Source organism: Cyprinodon tularosa, unplaced genomic scaffold (assembly GCF_016077235.1).
Source record: "Cyprinodon tularosa strain WSP-4 unplaced genomic scaffold, ASM1607723v1 ctg1723, whole genome shotgun sequence".
Lineage (NCBI taxonomy): Eukaryota > Metazoa > Chordata > Actinopteri > Cyprinodontiformes > Cyprinodontidae > Cyprinodon > Cyprinodon tularosa.
Window position 1 is genome coordinate 552 of NW_024038553.1, and position 14,078 is coordinate 14,629.

General features: G+C 38.9%; 2 protein-coding genes and 1 long non-coding RNA gene across 3 annotated transcripts; 2 read left to right on the forward strand and 1 right to left on the reverse strand.

The window, feature by feature from the left end:
• The first annotated feature begins 4,106 nt into the window (after positions 1-4,106).
• Positions 4,107-4,649, forward strand: LOC119781221 (histone H2A-like). The gene has a single exon (XM_038281616.1). The coding sequence runs from the start codon at positions 4,157-4,159 to the stop codon at positions 4,541-4,543; it is 387 nt and encodes a 128-aa protein (XP_038137544.1). The 5' UTR covers positions 4,107-4,156; the 3' UTR covers positions 4,544-4,649.
• An 856-nt stretch (positions 4,650-5,505) lies between these two features.
• On the forward strand, positions 5,506-6,246 carry LOC119781222 (histone H2B-like). The gene has a single exon (XM_038281617.1). The coding sequence runs from the start codon at positions 5,533-5,535 to the stop codon at positions 5,905-5,907; it is 375 nt and encodes a 124-aa protein (XP_038137545.1). The 5' UTR covers positions 5,506-5,532; the 3' UTR covers positions 5,908-6,246.
• A 1,925-nt stretch (positions 6,247-8,171) lies between these two features.
• Positions 8,172-10,933, reverse strand: LOC119781220. Its single transcript, XR_005280506.1, has 3 exons — positions 10,897-10,933; positions 10,695-10,786; positions 8,172-8,513 (listed from the first exon to the last, which is right to left on the reverse strand). It is a non-coding gene; the product is annotated as an uncharacterized LOC119781220 (long non-coding RNA).
• Between the last annotated feature and the right edge of the window lie 3,145 nt (positions 10,934-14,078).

Sequence of the window (14,078 nt, forward strand, 5' to 3'; positions counted from 1 at the left end):
TTTTCCTCCAGACTCTGGGACCTTGATTTCCAAAGGAAATGCAAAATTTACTTTCATCAGAGAACATGACTTTGGGCCACTCACCAGCAGTCCAGTCCTGTTTCTCTTTAGCCCAGGCAAGACGCTTCTGACGCTGTCTGTGGTTCAAGAGTGGCTTGACACAAGGAATGCGACAGCAGAAACCCATGTCTTTCATACGTCTGTGTGTGGTGGTTCTTGAAGCACTCACTCCAGCTGCAGTCCACTCTTTGTGAATCTCCCCCACATTTTTGAATGGGTTTTGTTTCACAATCCTCTCCAGGGTGCGGTTATCTCTCTTGCTTGTACACTTTTTTCGACCACATCTTTTCCTTCCCTTCGCCTCTCTATTAATGTGCTTGGACACTGAGCTCTGTGAACAGCCAGCCTCTTTAGCGATGACCTTTTGTGTCTTGCCCTCCTTGTGCAAGGTGTCGATGGTCGTCTTTTGGACAACTGTCAAGTCAGCAGTCTTCCCCATGATTGTGTAGCCTATAGAACTAGACTGAAAGACCATTTAAAGGCTTTTGCAGGTGGTTTGAGTTAATTAGCTGATTAGAGTGTGGCACCAGGGGCCATCAATTTTGAACCTTTTCACAATATTCTAATTTTCTGATATGATGAATTTGAGATTTTCATTTGTTGTCATTTGTAATCATCAAAATTAAACAAAATAAACATCTGAAATATATGAGTTTGTATGTAATGTATGAATATAATATACAAGTTTCACTTTTTAAATGGAATTACTGAAATCAATCTACTTTTTCATGATATTCTAATTTTATGACCAGCACCTGTAGACTTGATGTTTTTATTTTTTTATTTTACCGTTTTCTTTCACTGTAACCTATTTAAATTAACTCTAAGTGGAGACTTTCACTGCTCTTTAAACTTTAAGTTAGAAAACTTTGTCTAGTGCAGAAAAGGACAGAACATCGAACTTTGAGGGTCCAAATGGCAAACTGAATGAATTACCATAGATCATTATTTAACTGGACTGTATAGTTAAATCCTTTTTTTTTTCCTATAACACTGCGCTAGATATTTGTTTGTCAACTATCTTCACTCCTTGCTTTTTAGATGAAATCTTTTTAGGAATTTGTGTAACTGGCCTTATGGAAGAAGCGGTCTCGTCCTTTATTTAGATGAAAATTACGCATTCATCATTTTACCAGTTTCTAAATTTCTCTTAGGAACAAACATTTTATGAATGCTACAGACTTGATGTAGGAGTGTTGTGCAATCACTCAGCTGTTATCAAAACAGTTTTTCACTAAATGACTACATTTGTTGTTACTTAGGATCTTTACAGTTCATCAGATCATTAAGTCAAATTGATTCAAAGTTTTCTAAGGAAAACCAGTTGATGTCATCAACTCATTGACTTGAATGTAATCCCTCACACTAAGCATGCTTGTAGCGACAGTAGAGAGGAAAAACTCCCTTTTAACTGGAAGAAGCTGCTATAGCTACCTATGGTGTTAGCTATAGCAGGATAACTATAGATGCACTTTCAGAATAAAGTACCTAATTGTACCTTTAAGGATACAAAGGCTTCACTGGGGTGTTATCCTCAACAGTGGGTACTTCTATATACCACTATAGAGTGTACCTCATAGGTTTAGAATTGTACCTTTGGTGATAATCTTGTGCTCTTTTGGAAAAGCAAAATATAAATAATAAAGAAAAACAATAATTTAATTTACTTTTATTTTATCAAACCACCACACTTACACATCTGAGGTGATGTACAACATTAAGCTTTATTTTGTATTTTAATATTTCAAGTTTTCTTTTCATCTGAAAAATTCAATGTCACACTGTAACATACAAAATGTCATCAACAGAGTGTGTGTCATTTGGCTGAAAGTCCATTTCATATCCACATTCTCTTTGCAGTAAAGTCCATTCTGCATCCACCTTTACTCTGTATGCATGAAAGTGGCGGTCAAATGATAGGGGAGTCTTCATTTTGCCTCAAAGAATCCACATGGTGTCAATTTTGAGGATGTATTTAATTTGCCAAAATAGTGGCACAGCCTCTGAATGCAGAAAATCTATGATGAAAACATCTCTGATTTTATACATTACGGTGTTGATTGTTAATTGAGAGACATGTTGAAACACTTAATCAAATTCACATTATAAAGATTCTGATTAAGGGCCGAGGCATCCTGCAGTTCACCAGGTAAAGATAAAAATGGAGTTACCACACTCTTTCCATGCACACTTTCAAATTGACCCAAACAAAAAATAAAATAAAATAAAACCTTTATTTATTGGTTGGAAGTTAAATACTGATTTTTTTTTTTTATTGCTTGTTAAATGTAACAAATTGAAAAGTTATAACGTATATATAAATTATGCATTTGCAATATTTGGCATTTACAGACTGTCTCCTTAATGTTTCATGCTTAATAACTTTGGTGAGAAAATGAATTTGATTTAGTTTCTTTGGACAGATAGGTACAGAAATTAGGGCCACTGAAAAAACAGGATTTTTAAATATTAGGTATATTATGAGAAAAAAGTCAGAATTCTGACTTTAATCTCAGAATTCCGACTTTAATCTCTAAATTCTGACAGCTAACAAACATGTTAGCATCAAGCTGTAGCCATATCTGTTTTAGAGACTAAACTAGCTCTCTTGTTTTAATCACCTTTTGCTCCTCCATTAAGGAAATAGCATCACCGGGGAAGCTTGGTGCATGTAAAAAATTAATTCTGTTATTTTGCATCAATGTGTTACTGGCCCTCCCAGACAACTCGCATATTTGTCAGTGAATCTGAGTGCTCCCACATCTCTTCCTTTATGGTGCCCATCTACATTAAGATCCACAATTCTGAGATTAAAGTCAGAATTGTGAGATTAAATTCGGAATTCTGAGATAAAAGTCGCAATTCTGACTTTTTTTCCCATATTAAACTGAAATATATTTAAAAATCAGTTCACTTTTTTTTATTTTTTCAGTGGCCCTAATCCTCTTCCATAGATAGAACAACTGAACTTCCATATATTTACCTGGATGATGCTGAACAAGCAGCTTGCTGCCATACTTCTGGATACACAGGTTCTAAAGTGATTGATATCACTGACTCTTATTGCTTGGACAAGAAATCATTAAATTTCAGTCTCTTCTTGAAAGATCCTTCAAAAAATACTGCGATCATGCTCTCAGTGAGGCCAAAACCAATTGCATCACCATCTACACCATTATCTCAAAGTTTAAAAGAGATAAACACAGTTCTCAGCTGCATTGGAAAAAGTCAGATATTGGTTGGACTAAAAATATTCTGGTCCTTTGTTTATGATATATTTGACAATAAATGCAAGATTTAACTTCATCAAAAGAGCACTTATTCATCCCCCACTAGCACCCTGGAATCAAACTTACTTTTTTCAGACAAAGCAAATAACTTAAAAAAATGTATACTAACTTACCTTGTAAAGAAATGTTTAAACCAATGAATATATTCCATATCCTCAGATTAGTTTAGCTTTTAGAGTATTGCGCCATTTTATTTTAAGTCAAAGTAAAAGGCGCAATACAGCAATTGCCAATCATGCGGCTAACCAGAAGGAGAAAATACTTCATACATTTTACGACTCGAGCCTCTCTAACTATAAGCTTTATCAAAAAGGAAAGTTTGAAGCCTACCCTTAAAAATAGACAGGGTTCCTGCCTCACTGAGTAAAACTGGCTGTTGGTTCCTCAGGAGAGGAGCCTGATAACTAAAACATCTGCCTCCCATTCTACTTTTAGAAATTCTAGAAACCACTAGTAGATCTGGTGTAATATTAGAGGGGCATCTTAACTTCTGGTCTTTAGAGATTAAAAGTCCGAAATAAGTAACGTCTTTTCTAACAGGGGTATTGAAAATGACATTTGCTGGTCAATTTAATTAATCTTTAATTTTAACATAAACCAGAGGGATTTAAAGGAGGAGTATGCAGCTCACCGCTGAATGCTCGCTGCTGATTGGAGGAAGCTGCTTTGAAAAAGTCCGCCTCTGCTGGAAGCTTCTCTGATTGGTTGTCAGCAGCAGTTTGCCGCTCTCTGCAGGGATATAAAGAAGCTCAGGGTTCTTGCTGGAGCATTTTCTAGTAACGTGTCTCTAGAAAGCATCTGTAACAATGAGCGGCCGCGGAAAGACCGGAGGAAAAGCCAGAGCTAAGGCCAAGAGCCGCTCCTCCAGAGCCGGGCTCCAGTTCCCAGTGGGCCGTGTTCACAGGCTGCTGCGCAAAGGCAACTATGGGGGGAGAGTCGGTGCCGGAGCCCCCGTCTACCTGGCTGCTGTGCTGGAGTATCTGACCGCTGAGATCCTGGAGCTGGCTGGAAACGCTGCCCGCGACAACAAGAAGACCCGCATCATCCCCCGTCACCTGCAGCTGGCTGTCCGCAACGACGAGGAGCTTAACAAGCTGCTGGGCGGAGTCACCATCACTCAGGGCGGCGTGCTGCCCAACATCCAGGCGGTGCTGCTGCCCAAGAAGACCGAGAAGGCCGCTAAGGCCAAGTAAAGCCACCAAGCCGCTGCTGCTGCTGGACACAGCCTCACAACGGCTCTTTTAAGAGCCACACACTCCGCTTTAAGAGCTGAAACTCTCCATGCTGCCTTGATCACTACATTACATATTGATTTTTATCTGTCAGAATGTAGTTATATTAAATCATTGATTTAGTGAGCATAATAGGACATCTCCTTCCCTGCGGGTTAGTGTTGATCAACACTCTTTCATCAACTAGCTTTGTAGGTTAGCAGAGCAGGAGAGGAAGAGTGACTAAAGCACAATATTTGAAAATGACTCCATTGTTTTTGGAGTCAAGCATCCAGGCCTTAAGATCTGACTGCTGCAGACCAGTGATTATCAAAGGGGATGCAGGAGGGTCTAAGAAAATTGGAGGGAAAAACTGAAAAGTTCCTCTTTCACATTATAAAACGTATATTTTTGATATCAAAGGTATTCTAAACTGAAATAACTTGGGATTGAGAAATAATTTTAAATGCAACACATTAAATAACTGTTTAACTATGGTTTAATGCATCACTTAAATTAACCAGTTAGTTTGATCAAATAAACAAAGGAGAATAAAAACAATATTGCAGGTCCTGAACCAGATCCAACATGATTCAGCATGATTTTTATTAACCTTAGAAAATATCTGTGAGGCTGTTATGAGGGAGAAACAATTAACATTGTAATAGAAGATAATTATGACTGCTTTACATTATATCAGAGGATCAGATCATCAGCAATATCCCGTTAAAATAGTAAAATATATAGAGCATTATTCTGTCCTGGGTGTTTCCCGCCTTTCTTTCCCTCTATTGTCCCACTGAGCGCAACGTTTGAAAAAGTCACGTGGTTTGTTCTCCAGCTCCACCCAGACTGAGCGGATCATCCAATCACAGCCAAGTGCTGCTGTAGCTCTTTCTCCATGGCTGCTGTATAAGAACAGCTTGTCCTCCCCGGCAGCTCATTCGTTGCTTCAACTCGAGTGGATCAACATGCCTGAACCCGCCAAGTCCGCCCCTAAGAAGGGCTCCAAGAAAGCCGTGACCAAGAGCGCCGCTAAAGGAGGCAAGAAGAGGAAGAGGAGCAGGAAGGAGAGCTACGCCATCTACGTGTACAAGGTGCTGAAGCAGGTCCATCCTGACACCGGCATCTCCTCCAAGGCCATGAGCATCATGAACTCGTTCGTCAACGACATCTTTGAGCGCATCGCCTCCGAGTCCTCCCGCCTGGCTCACTACAACAAGCGCTCCACCATCACCTCCAGGGAGATCCAGACCGCTGTGCGCCTCCTGCTGCCCGGTGAGCTGGCCAAGCACGCTGTGTCTGAGGGCACCAAGGCTGTCACCAAGTACACCAGCTCCAAGTAAAGCTCTCTGCTCCATCACCGCAAACCCAACGGCTCTTTTCAGAGCCACACACCTCATCTAAAGAGCTATGATCAGCCATCAATGCAAACAGTCAATACTGGACAACACTGGCTCATTTCAATCAGCTGCTCTAAGGTGTCCTCCATCCCTATATCATTTTATTTTACTCCTTAACCAGCATTTATACCCACTTGTATTTGATTGCCCTTCTGTCAGCATAGATTGGTTTAAAAACTAGTGATGGTGAGATTAAACCTACATCAATCCCCACAGTTCATGAAGCCTCATGTGAACATGTCACCACCTACTGGTGGAAAGCAGAACTAGTTAGTAATAGAATCTAATTCTTAGCAATTTTTTTGTCCATATAACTTATTTTGAAATTGTTAATGATTGGGTTGTATAGTAAAACCTTGTACGATGTTTGTGTAAATCTTTTGGTCAAACCAACCAATCTAATTTTCAGTGGTTTTAATCTATATGTGTACTAGGGCAAACCGAAACAAATTAGTCACATCAGCCCAAAAGAAAATTATCGCAGACTTTCAAATGTCTGAAGTGGGTCTTGAACCATGAACCCCCAAAATGTTTAACCGAACTAGCTTTAACCAACTAGCTCTGTTGTTTATCCAACCGATCTATTCTTAGAATCTATCCAACTGACAGCATCACTCCTCCAAACTCCTTAGAAACAGGGTGAGGAGATTTCTATTAAAAGTTGCTAAAGCTTATAGCCTACTAATTTAATACATTGTCAGAAGGCAATAAAGATTAGATGACTTGGTTGCTGTTTTGCTAAATGTATACTTATCTGATTCAGCTAAAAACTATTTTACCATCCTAAACTCTTCTTTTCATCCTAAACTAATAATAAAATATTTAAAACAAAATAAAATGATTGTAAACCATTTCAGTTTAACCCACAATATTGTGCATTTATTTAAACCCAACCAAGGCAGAAAAGTGAGGCACGTCTTTCATTATCTTTTAAAAGTCCTTGTTTACCTGTGGGTGAGTTACTCCATAGTAGTACTTCAGTAATAATTTAGATACTGATAGTCAGAGATGGGAAGTAACGAAGTACAAATACTTCGTTACTGTACTCAAGTAGATTTTTCTGATATTTTTAATTTACTTTACTACTTATTTTCATGGCGACTTTTTACTTCTACTCCTTACATTTTTACACAAATATCTGTACTTTCTACTCCTTACATTTTAAAAAATTGGCTCGTTACTTTAGTTTTGAGTCATTTCAATGGAGTTACCGTTAATATTTTTCACGTCATCAATACCAAATTCAATCTAATTGGATGGGAATCTACGTTGCATTTGACGCACCACTACAAGATGAATCGACAGATTCTGCGGTATTCATTGGCGGCAAATCATTGCAGCTTGGTGGCGGTGGCGTTAGCATAGTAGCATGGACGACGAGATGATTGAAAATGAACACAACAGAGATCTAGTCCTATTGGCAGACATCCATTTAAAATGTAGGCAACGGCATGAAAAAAGTGGTTTCTACTTTTACTTTTATACTTTAAGTAAATTTACAAGCCTGTACTTTGTTACTTTTACTTGAGTAAAGAAGTTTAATCAGTACTTCCACTTTTACCAGAGTATTTTTTAACACAAGTATCTGTACTTTTACTCAAGTACGGAAAGTGAGTACTTTTGCCATCTCTGCTGATAGTATCAAATCTTTTTCAACTACAAGTAAAATTTAGTTATTACTGCTGCTGACAACCAATTTACTTATTATATTATAGTATTTCAATATTATTTATATATTGTAAAAAATACTACAGTACAGTATTTTATTTGTTTATTTAATTTATAATTATTTATTTATTTTATTTATTTTTACACACATTTTAAGGTCCACATTTCTGTGACCACTTTTGCTATATTTTTATTTTATTTTAATTTTTTTGCTGCTTTGACACCTCAATTTCCACATTGTGGGACAATAAAGGGATTTTCCATTCTATTCTATTCTAAAAGTACTTAGAAACTAACCTATGGAATAAAAAATGTTTTGTGGCCTAAAGCCACCAAGGTTTTGAACACCCCAAATCAATTCTTACTGGGATGAAAAGGTTAAATAAATGTGGAATAAAACGTAGTTTCAAAGCATTTTAAATGTTTATTGTCTCACCGGCTACATTATAGTGCAGAAGTAGCTTCAACCACAGTCAGCAAAACATTTTCACACCAAGATTAATAATTTAGGAAGCAGAAACCAGAATCACACATAATCTAGATTAAATAAGCAAACTCCTTAGATAACTGTAATACATAGACAACCTTAAAATATTGTTAATTTTAAATAATGTTTTATGGCAGGACTGCTTATGTTTCTTTTGTCTTTCCTCATCTCGAACTCAAGTTAGTCCTATGATAGAATTACACCACAGAAACCTCATCTAGAAGCCTCAGTCAGTCATCACACCAATTAATGTATGCTTAAACTCTAAGTGAAGACTAAATACAATCATGAATCTAAACTAAAGTGGCTGCAGGTCCTTCAGCCGGCAGGTTAACAGCTGGAAATCCTCCACCGGTTGCTTCCTCATGCTTCACCTTCGACTGGTGGCAGACACCTGGTGGAAAGGGTAAAGATTATCTGGAAATGCACACCATGTGTTTTGATATAATTTCAAAATGATTTATTATATAACTTTAAAACCTGAGAATGTTAGATGCAGACATTTCAAGAAACAAAATAATCTTCACAATAAAAAACAAAATCTGTGTTTAAATTCAACTTCATTTTTGTGTGAAAAAAGAAAACATAAGTCTGGATATGATCAGGTAAGAATCATTGATCTCTATTAATTCACTGGATTGTTGTTTGCCCTTTGGTAGTACGGGGTTTAAGTGAAGCCGCCATATTGGTACTCCCTAGTTAGACCGGTTGCAATGTTAACAATACGTGCACTACAGCATCGAAAAACGATGATGATCTCATTTTCAGCCGGACTTAAGACTTTTAAAATATATATAAATTCATCACTTTTACACACACTTGCTGTTACTTAGCATAAGTAGTTTACTTTAACTCATAATAAAAAACATAGGTACATCACATTGCAGTGTCAGTATAAAGTCAATTAAGTCAATAAATCATGCAATATGACATGTTATACAAATCTATCACAATAAAATTAATGTTTTAATGGAGCATATCACAGATATGCTATATAAATATATTCATTACATTGTTACAGCAATTATATCTTAAATGTCTGATAATGCATATATATATATACACTATATTGCCAAAAGTATTTGCTCACCCATCCAAATTATTGGAATCAGGTGTTCCAATCACTTCCATGGCCACAGGTGTATAAATTCAAGCACCTAGGCATGCAGACTGTTTTTACAAACATTTGTGAAAGAATGGGTCGCTCTCAGGAGCTCAGTGAATTCCAGCGTGGAACTGTGATAGGATGCCACCTGTGCAACAAATCCAGTCGTGAAATTTCCTCGCTCCTAAATATTCCACAGTCAACTGTCAGCTGTATTATAAGAAAATGGAAGTGTTTGGGAACGACAGCAACTCAGCCACGAAGTGGTAGGCCACGTAAACTGACGGAGCGGGGTCAGCGGATGCTGACGCGCATAGTGCGAAGAGGTCGCCAACTTTCTGCAGAGTCAATCACTACAGACCTCCAAACTTCATGTGGCCTTCAGATTAGCTCAAGAACAGTGCGCAGAGAGCTTCATGGAATGGGTTTCCATGGTCGAGCAGCTGCATCCAAGCCATACATCACCAAGTGCAATGCAAAGCGTCGGATGCGGTGGTGTAAAGCACGCCGCCACTGGACTCTAGAGCAGTGGAGACGCGTTCTCTGGAGTGACGAATCGCGCTTCTCCATCTGGCAATCTGATGGACGGGTCTGGGTTTGGCGGTTGCCAGGAGAACGGTACTTGTCTGACTGCATTGTGCCAAGTGTAAAGTTTGGTGGAGGGGGGATTATGGTGTGGGGTTGTTTTTCAGGAGCTGGGCTTGGCCCCTTAGTTCCAGTGAAAGGAACTCTGAATGCTTCAGCATACCAAGACATTTTGGACAATTCCATGCTCCCAACTTTGTGGGAACAGTTTGGAGCTGGCCCCTTCCTCTTCCAACATGACTGTGCACCAGTGCACAAAGCAAGGTCCATAAAGACATGGATGACAGAGTCTGGTGTGGATGAACTTGACTGGCCTGCACAGAGTCCTGACCTCAACCCGATAGAACACCTTTGGGATGAATTAGAGCGGAGACTGAGAGCCAGGCCTTCTCGTCCAACATCAGTGTGCGACCTCACAAATGCGCTTCTGGAAGAATGGTCAAAAATTCCCATAAACACACTCCTAAACCTTGTGGACAGCCTTCCCAGAAGAGTTGAAGCTGTTCTAGCTGCAAAGGGTGGACCGACGTCATATTGAACCCTATGGATTAGGAACGGGATGTCACTTAAGCTCATATGTGAGTCAAGGCAGGTGAGCAAATACTTTTGGCAATATAGTGTATATCCGCTGAATAAATAGAGATCAACGGTAAGAATCAGCTGGCTCCTTCTAGTGGCCGCTAAAAGGCCTGCAGGAAGGATCTGCACTTTCCTGTGTTTATATTTATATTTTATTCAATACTCACACATCTGATGTGTTTCATGTGTCATTAAACTTCTAGAGTTAAGCTGAAATGATTAATTTCTCTAAGTTAATAAGTTCTGTTATGATGGTTTGGTTTTAGGTCAGACTTTAGGAAGTTTTGGAATCACAGGAATTCTTACAGTGTCATTTTCCCCTTTTCTGAAACTTTCCCAGACGACTTCCAGCTGACCTTAAAAGAAGTTATGCCTTTACGCTCCAGCTTTGCCTCCAGCTACGAATTAAATATTTAACATTCATTAGAAATCCACACACAATATGAATAAAGCATTTCTTGCTGTTTTTATGGCTAAAATTGTTTGGTTGGTTTATTTCCTTTCTCACCTGCTTTTGGATCTGTTGCTGGATGTGTGGGTCACAAAGATCAAAGGCAGTTTTGATCTTCAGGAAAGACTTCTTCTTGTAATCTGAAAAACATTTCATAGTGATATTTATCTAAACCAGTTCTAGAAATAAAACCAGCCCCTTGAGAATCTTTTGGGTTTTGCAGCAGAAGCCTCATTGGTAAATATTGCTTTTAAAACTAGATTACTATATTTACCCAGTGGAGGTTAGGTAATATAACATCTATGGTTTTACACAAATTGAATCGTAAACAGTATTAGGATTATTTGAGCCGAACTACCATCTCTAATATAAACTCATTACTGAGTAAAATCAAATGTCTTTATTATTTTTGCATAAAGACCTCCCTCTCAGTCTCTACAATATGAACTCACAGTAACACAGAACAGATGCTTTGGTATCACATGACTCTGCTCTCCATGTTCCACCATCAACACGAGCACAGGTGGAGCGGTTCCCCCAGCTGTCAGGTTGACCCTGCTGCCAGTATCTGAACACGTTCTCCCTCCCATCGGACCACTTCCAGGTGTCTCCAAAAAGGCCAATCCAGACCACCTTCCCTCTTGGAACCAAGCTGCAGATCTCCTCGTTCTGAGTCCAGGTTCTCACAGTGACCAGGTCAGTGTGTTTCTCACGGCAGTACCACTGAGCATCATCCCATTGCATTGTTTTCTGCACAAGAATTTTATCACCAGATGCACCACCCCTCCCTGTGGACACAAAAGAAACTGTTTGATCATCACTTTTAGTATCACTGCTTAGTGTGGAGCTGTTTTAACCGTTAAACGCTTTGTAGCGGAAATACAACAGGTATGGCTTTTAATTGAACTGTACCATAAACAAACTATCCAAATGTCTTAAAAAAGTGGTCTCCAACCCTGGTCCTCATGATCTACTGTCCTGCAGGTTTTAGATGCATCCCTTCTCCAACACAGCTGAATCAACTCAATGGCTTTTTACCAAGCCTTTGCCAAACTTGATGGCATGCTGAAAAGGACATTCAGTCATTTGATTCTGTGTTGAAGCAGGGATGCATCTAAATCCTGCAGGACAGTAGATCTTGAGGACCAGGGTTGGAGAATCTTGGTCTAACAGATGACTAGTCAGAAATTACATGATGACAACATTTTTATCCTCTAATTGACAACTTGGGTCAATGATTTAGACCCTGACCATCACATAAGGTGAGAGGTTTCCATTCTATCACAATGCAACAGAGAGTCATACAGGATAAACTACCATGCACACACGCTCATATCTTATACATTTTAATTAACCAAACAGTAATGCTTATGGACAGTGGGGGTAGCTGGAGCTAACCTGACTCCGCCAGATGGATTTGCTCCACATATCCATCTGGAAACCTTCCGTTGAAGTAATTTTGGGAAGGGGCGAAAATACTGGTTAGCTGATTGGCCTATGTTGGTGATAGACGGGCCAAATAAACCAATCAGATCAACTAAGCATATGACGTACTAACAGACCAACAACGAAAACACAACCACAATCCAGGCTACTCTTGCCTAAACCAGTCCGGGGAAGAGCAAAAACATATTTTCCTCTGAGAAAAGCCTCCAGAGCAGTGTTTTTAACCCTTAATTTCCCTCATCCAAATTTCAAGGCAAGAAAACCTCTTCTTTTTGTAACTTTGTATCGTCCACCAGGTCCTTACTCTGAATTTTTAGATGAGTTTTCAGAGTTCCTTTCTGATTTGGTATTAAATACTGACAGGGTCATCATAGTGGGAGATTTTAACATCCATACTGACATTGAAGGCGATAGCTTAAGAGCAGCCTTTAATGCTATCTTAGACACTATTGGCTTTGTTCAAAATGTGAATAGTCCCACGCATTCTCATCTTCATACTTTGGATCTTGTGCTGACATACGGCATAGAATGTGAAGAAATAACAGTATTTCCTCACAACCCTGTCCTCTCTGACCACTTTCTAATAACCTTCAGGATTACTTTAACAGAGTTCTCCTCCCCCAAAAGAAGGTTCAATTTTAGTAGATCTTTATCAGATAGTGCAGTTATACATTTTAAAGAATCTGCTTCACTTTCTCTCTCCTCTGTGTCACTGAGCAGTGCTGCAGAGTGCAAAAGCTTAGCTTATTCCCCTTCACAGGTTGATGATTTTGTTGATGGGGTTGCTAGTTCTCTGCGTATTGCCTTAGACAACGCAGCTCCTTTGAAAATGAAAACCGTTAAAAATAGAAAGCTTGCTCCTTGGCTTAATACAGAGCTGCGTACTTTGAAGCAAAATGCTAGGAAGCTGGAGAGAAAATATCGCTCCGCAGGCCTGCGAGAGTCCTTCCTAGTCTGGAAAAATGGTTTACTGCTGTATAAGAGGACCCTTTGTAAAGCAAGAGCAGCATACTTCTCCTCATTAATAGAGGAGAATAAGAATAATCCTAGATTTCTTTTTAATACAGTTGCCAAACTCACCCAGAGCCATAGCTCTGTTGAACCGTCCATTCCACCTGCTCTTAGCAGCAATGATTTTATGGGATTCTTTATAAATAAGATTGATCTTATTAAAAATAAGATCATAAGCACTCCTCTATCCGCGATTGTACCTGAGGTAGTCATGGAATCTGAACCGGGTTTAGACTGCTTTGATCCAGTTGAACTCTCTGAATTAGCAAAATTATTGTCTTCATCTAAGCCTTCAACTTGTATGTTAGATCCAGTTCCAACCAGGTTATTTAAGGAGGTATTCCCTTTGATCTCCTCCTCCATTTTAGATGTGATTAATCTATCTCTGTTACAGGGATATGTACCTAAAGCTTTTAAGGTTGCTGTAATTAAACCTCTGCTTAAGAAACCATCTCTTGACCCAGATGACTTGGTCAATTATAGACCTATATCCAATCTTCCTTTCTTATCCAAAATTCTTGAGAAAGTAGTTGCCAAACAAGTTTGCGATCACTTCCACCATAATGAACTTTTTGAAGAGTTTCAGTCTGGCTTTAGAGCTCATCATAGCACTGAAACAGCTCTGGTGAAAGTCACTAATGATATTCTCATGGCCTCAGATAATGGACTTGTATCTGTGCTCGTCCTGTTGGATCTTAGTGCTGCATTTGATACAGTTGACCATAATATTCTTTTAGAAAGACTTGAATATTTTGTTGGAATTAAAGGAACAGCACTAGACT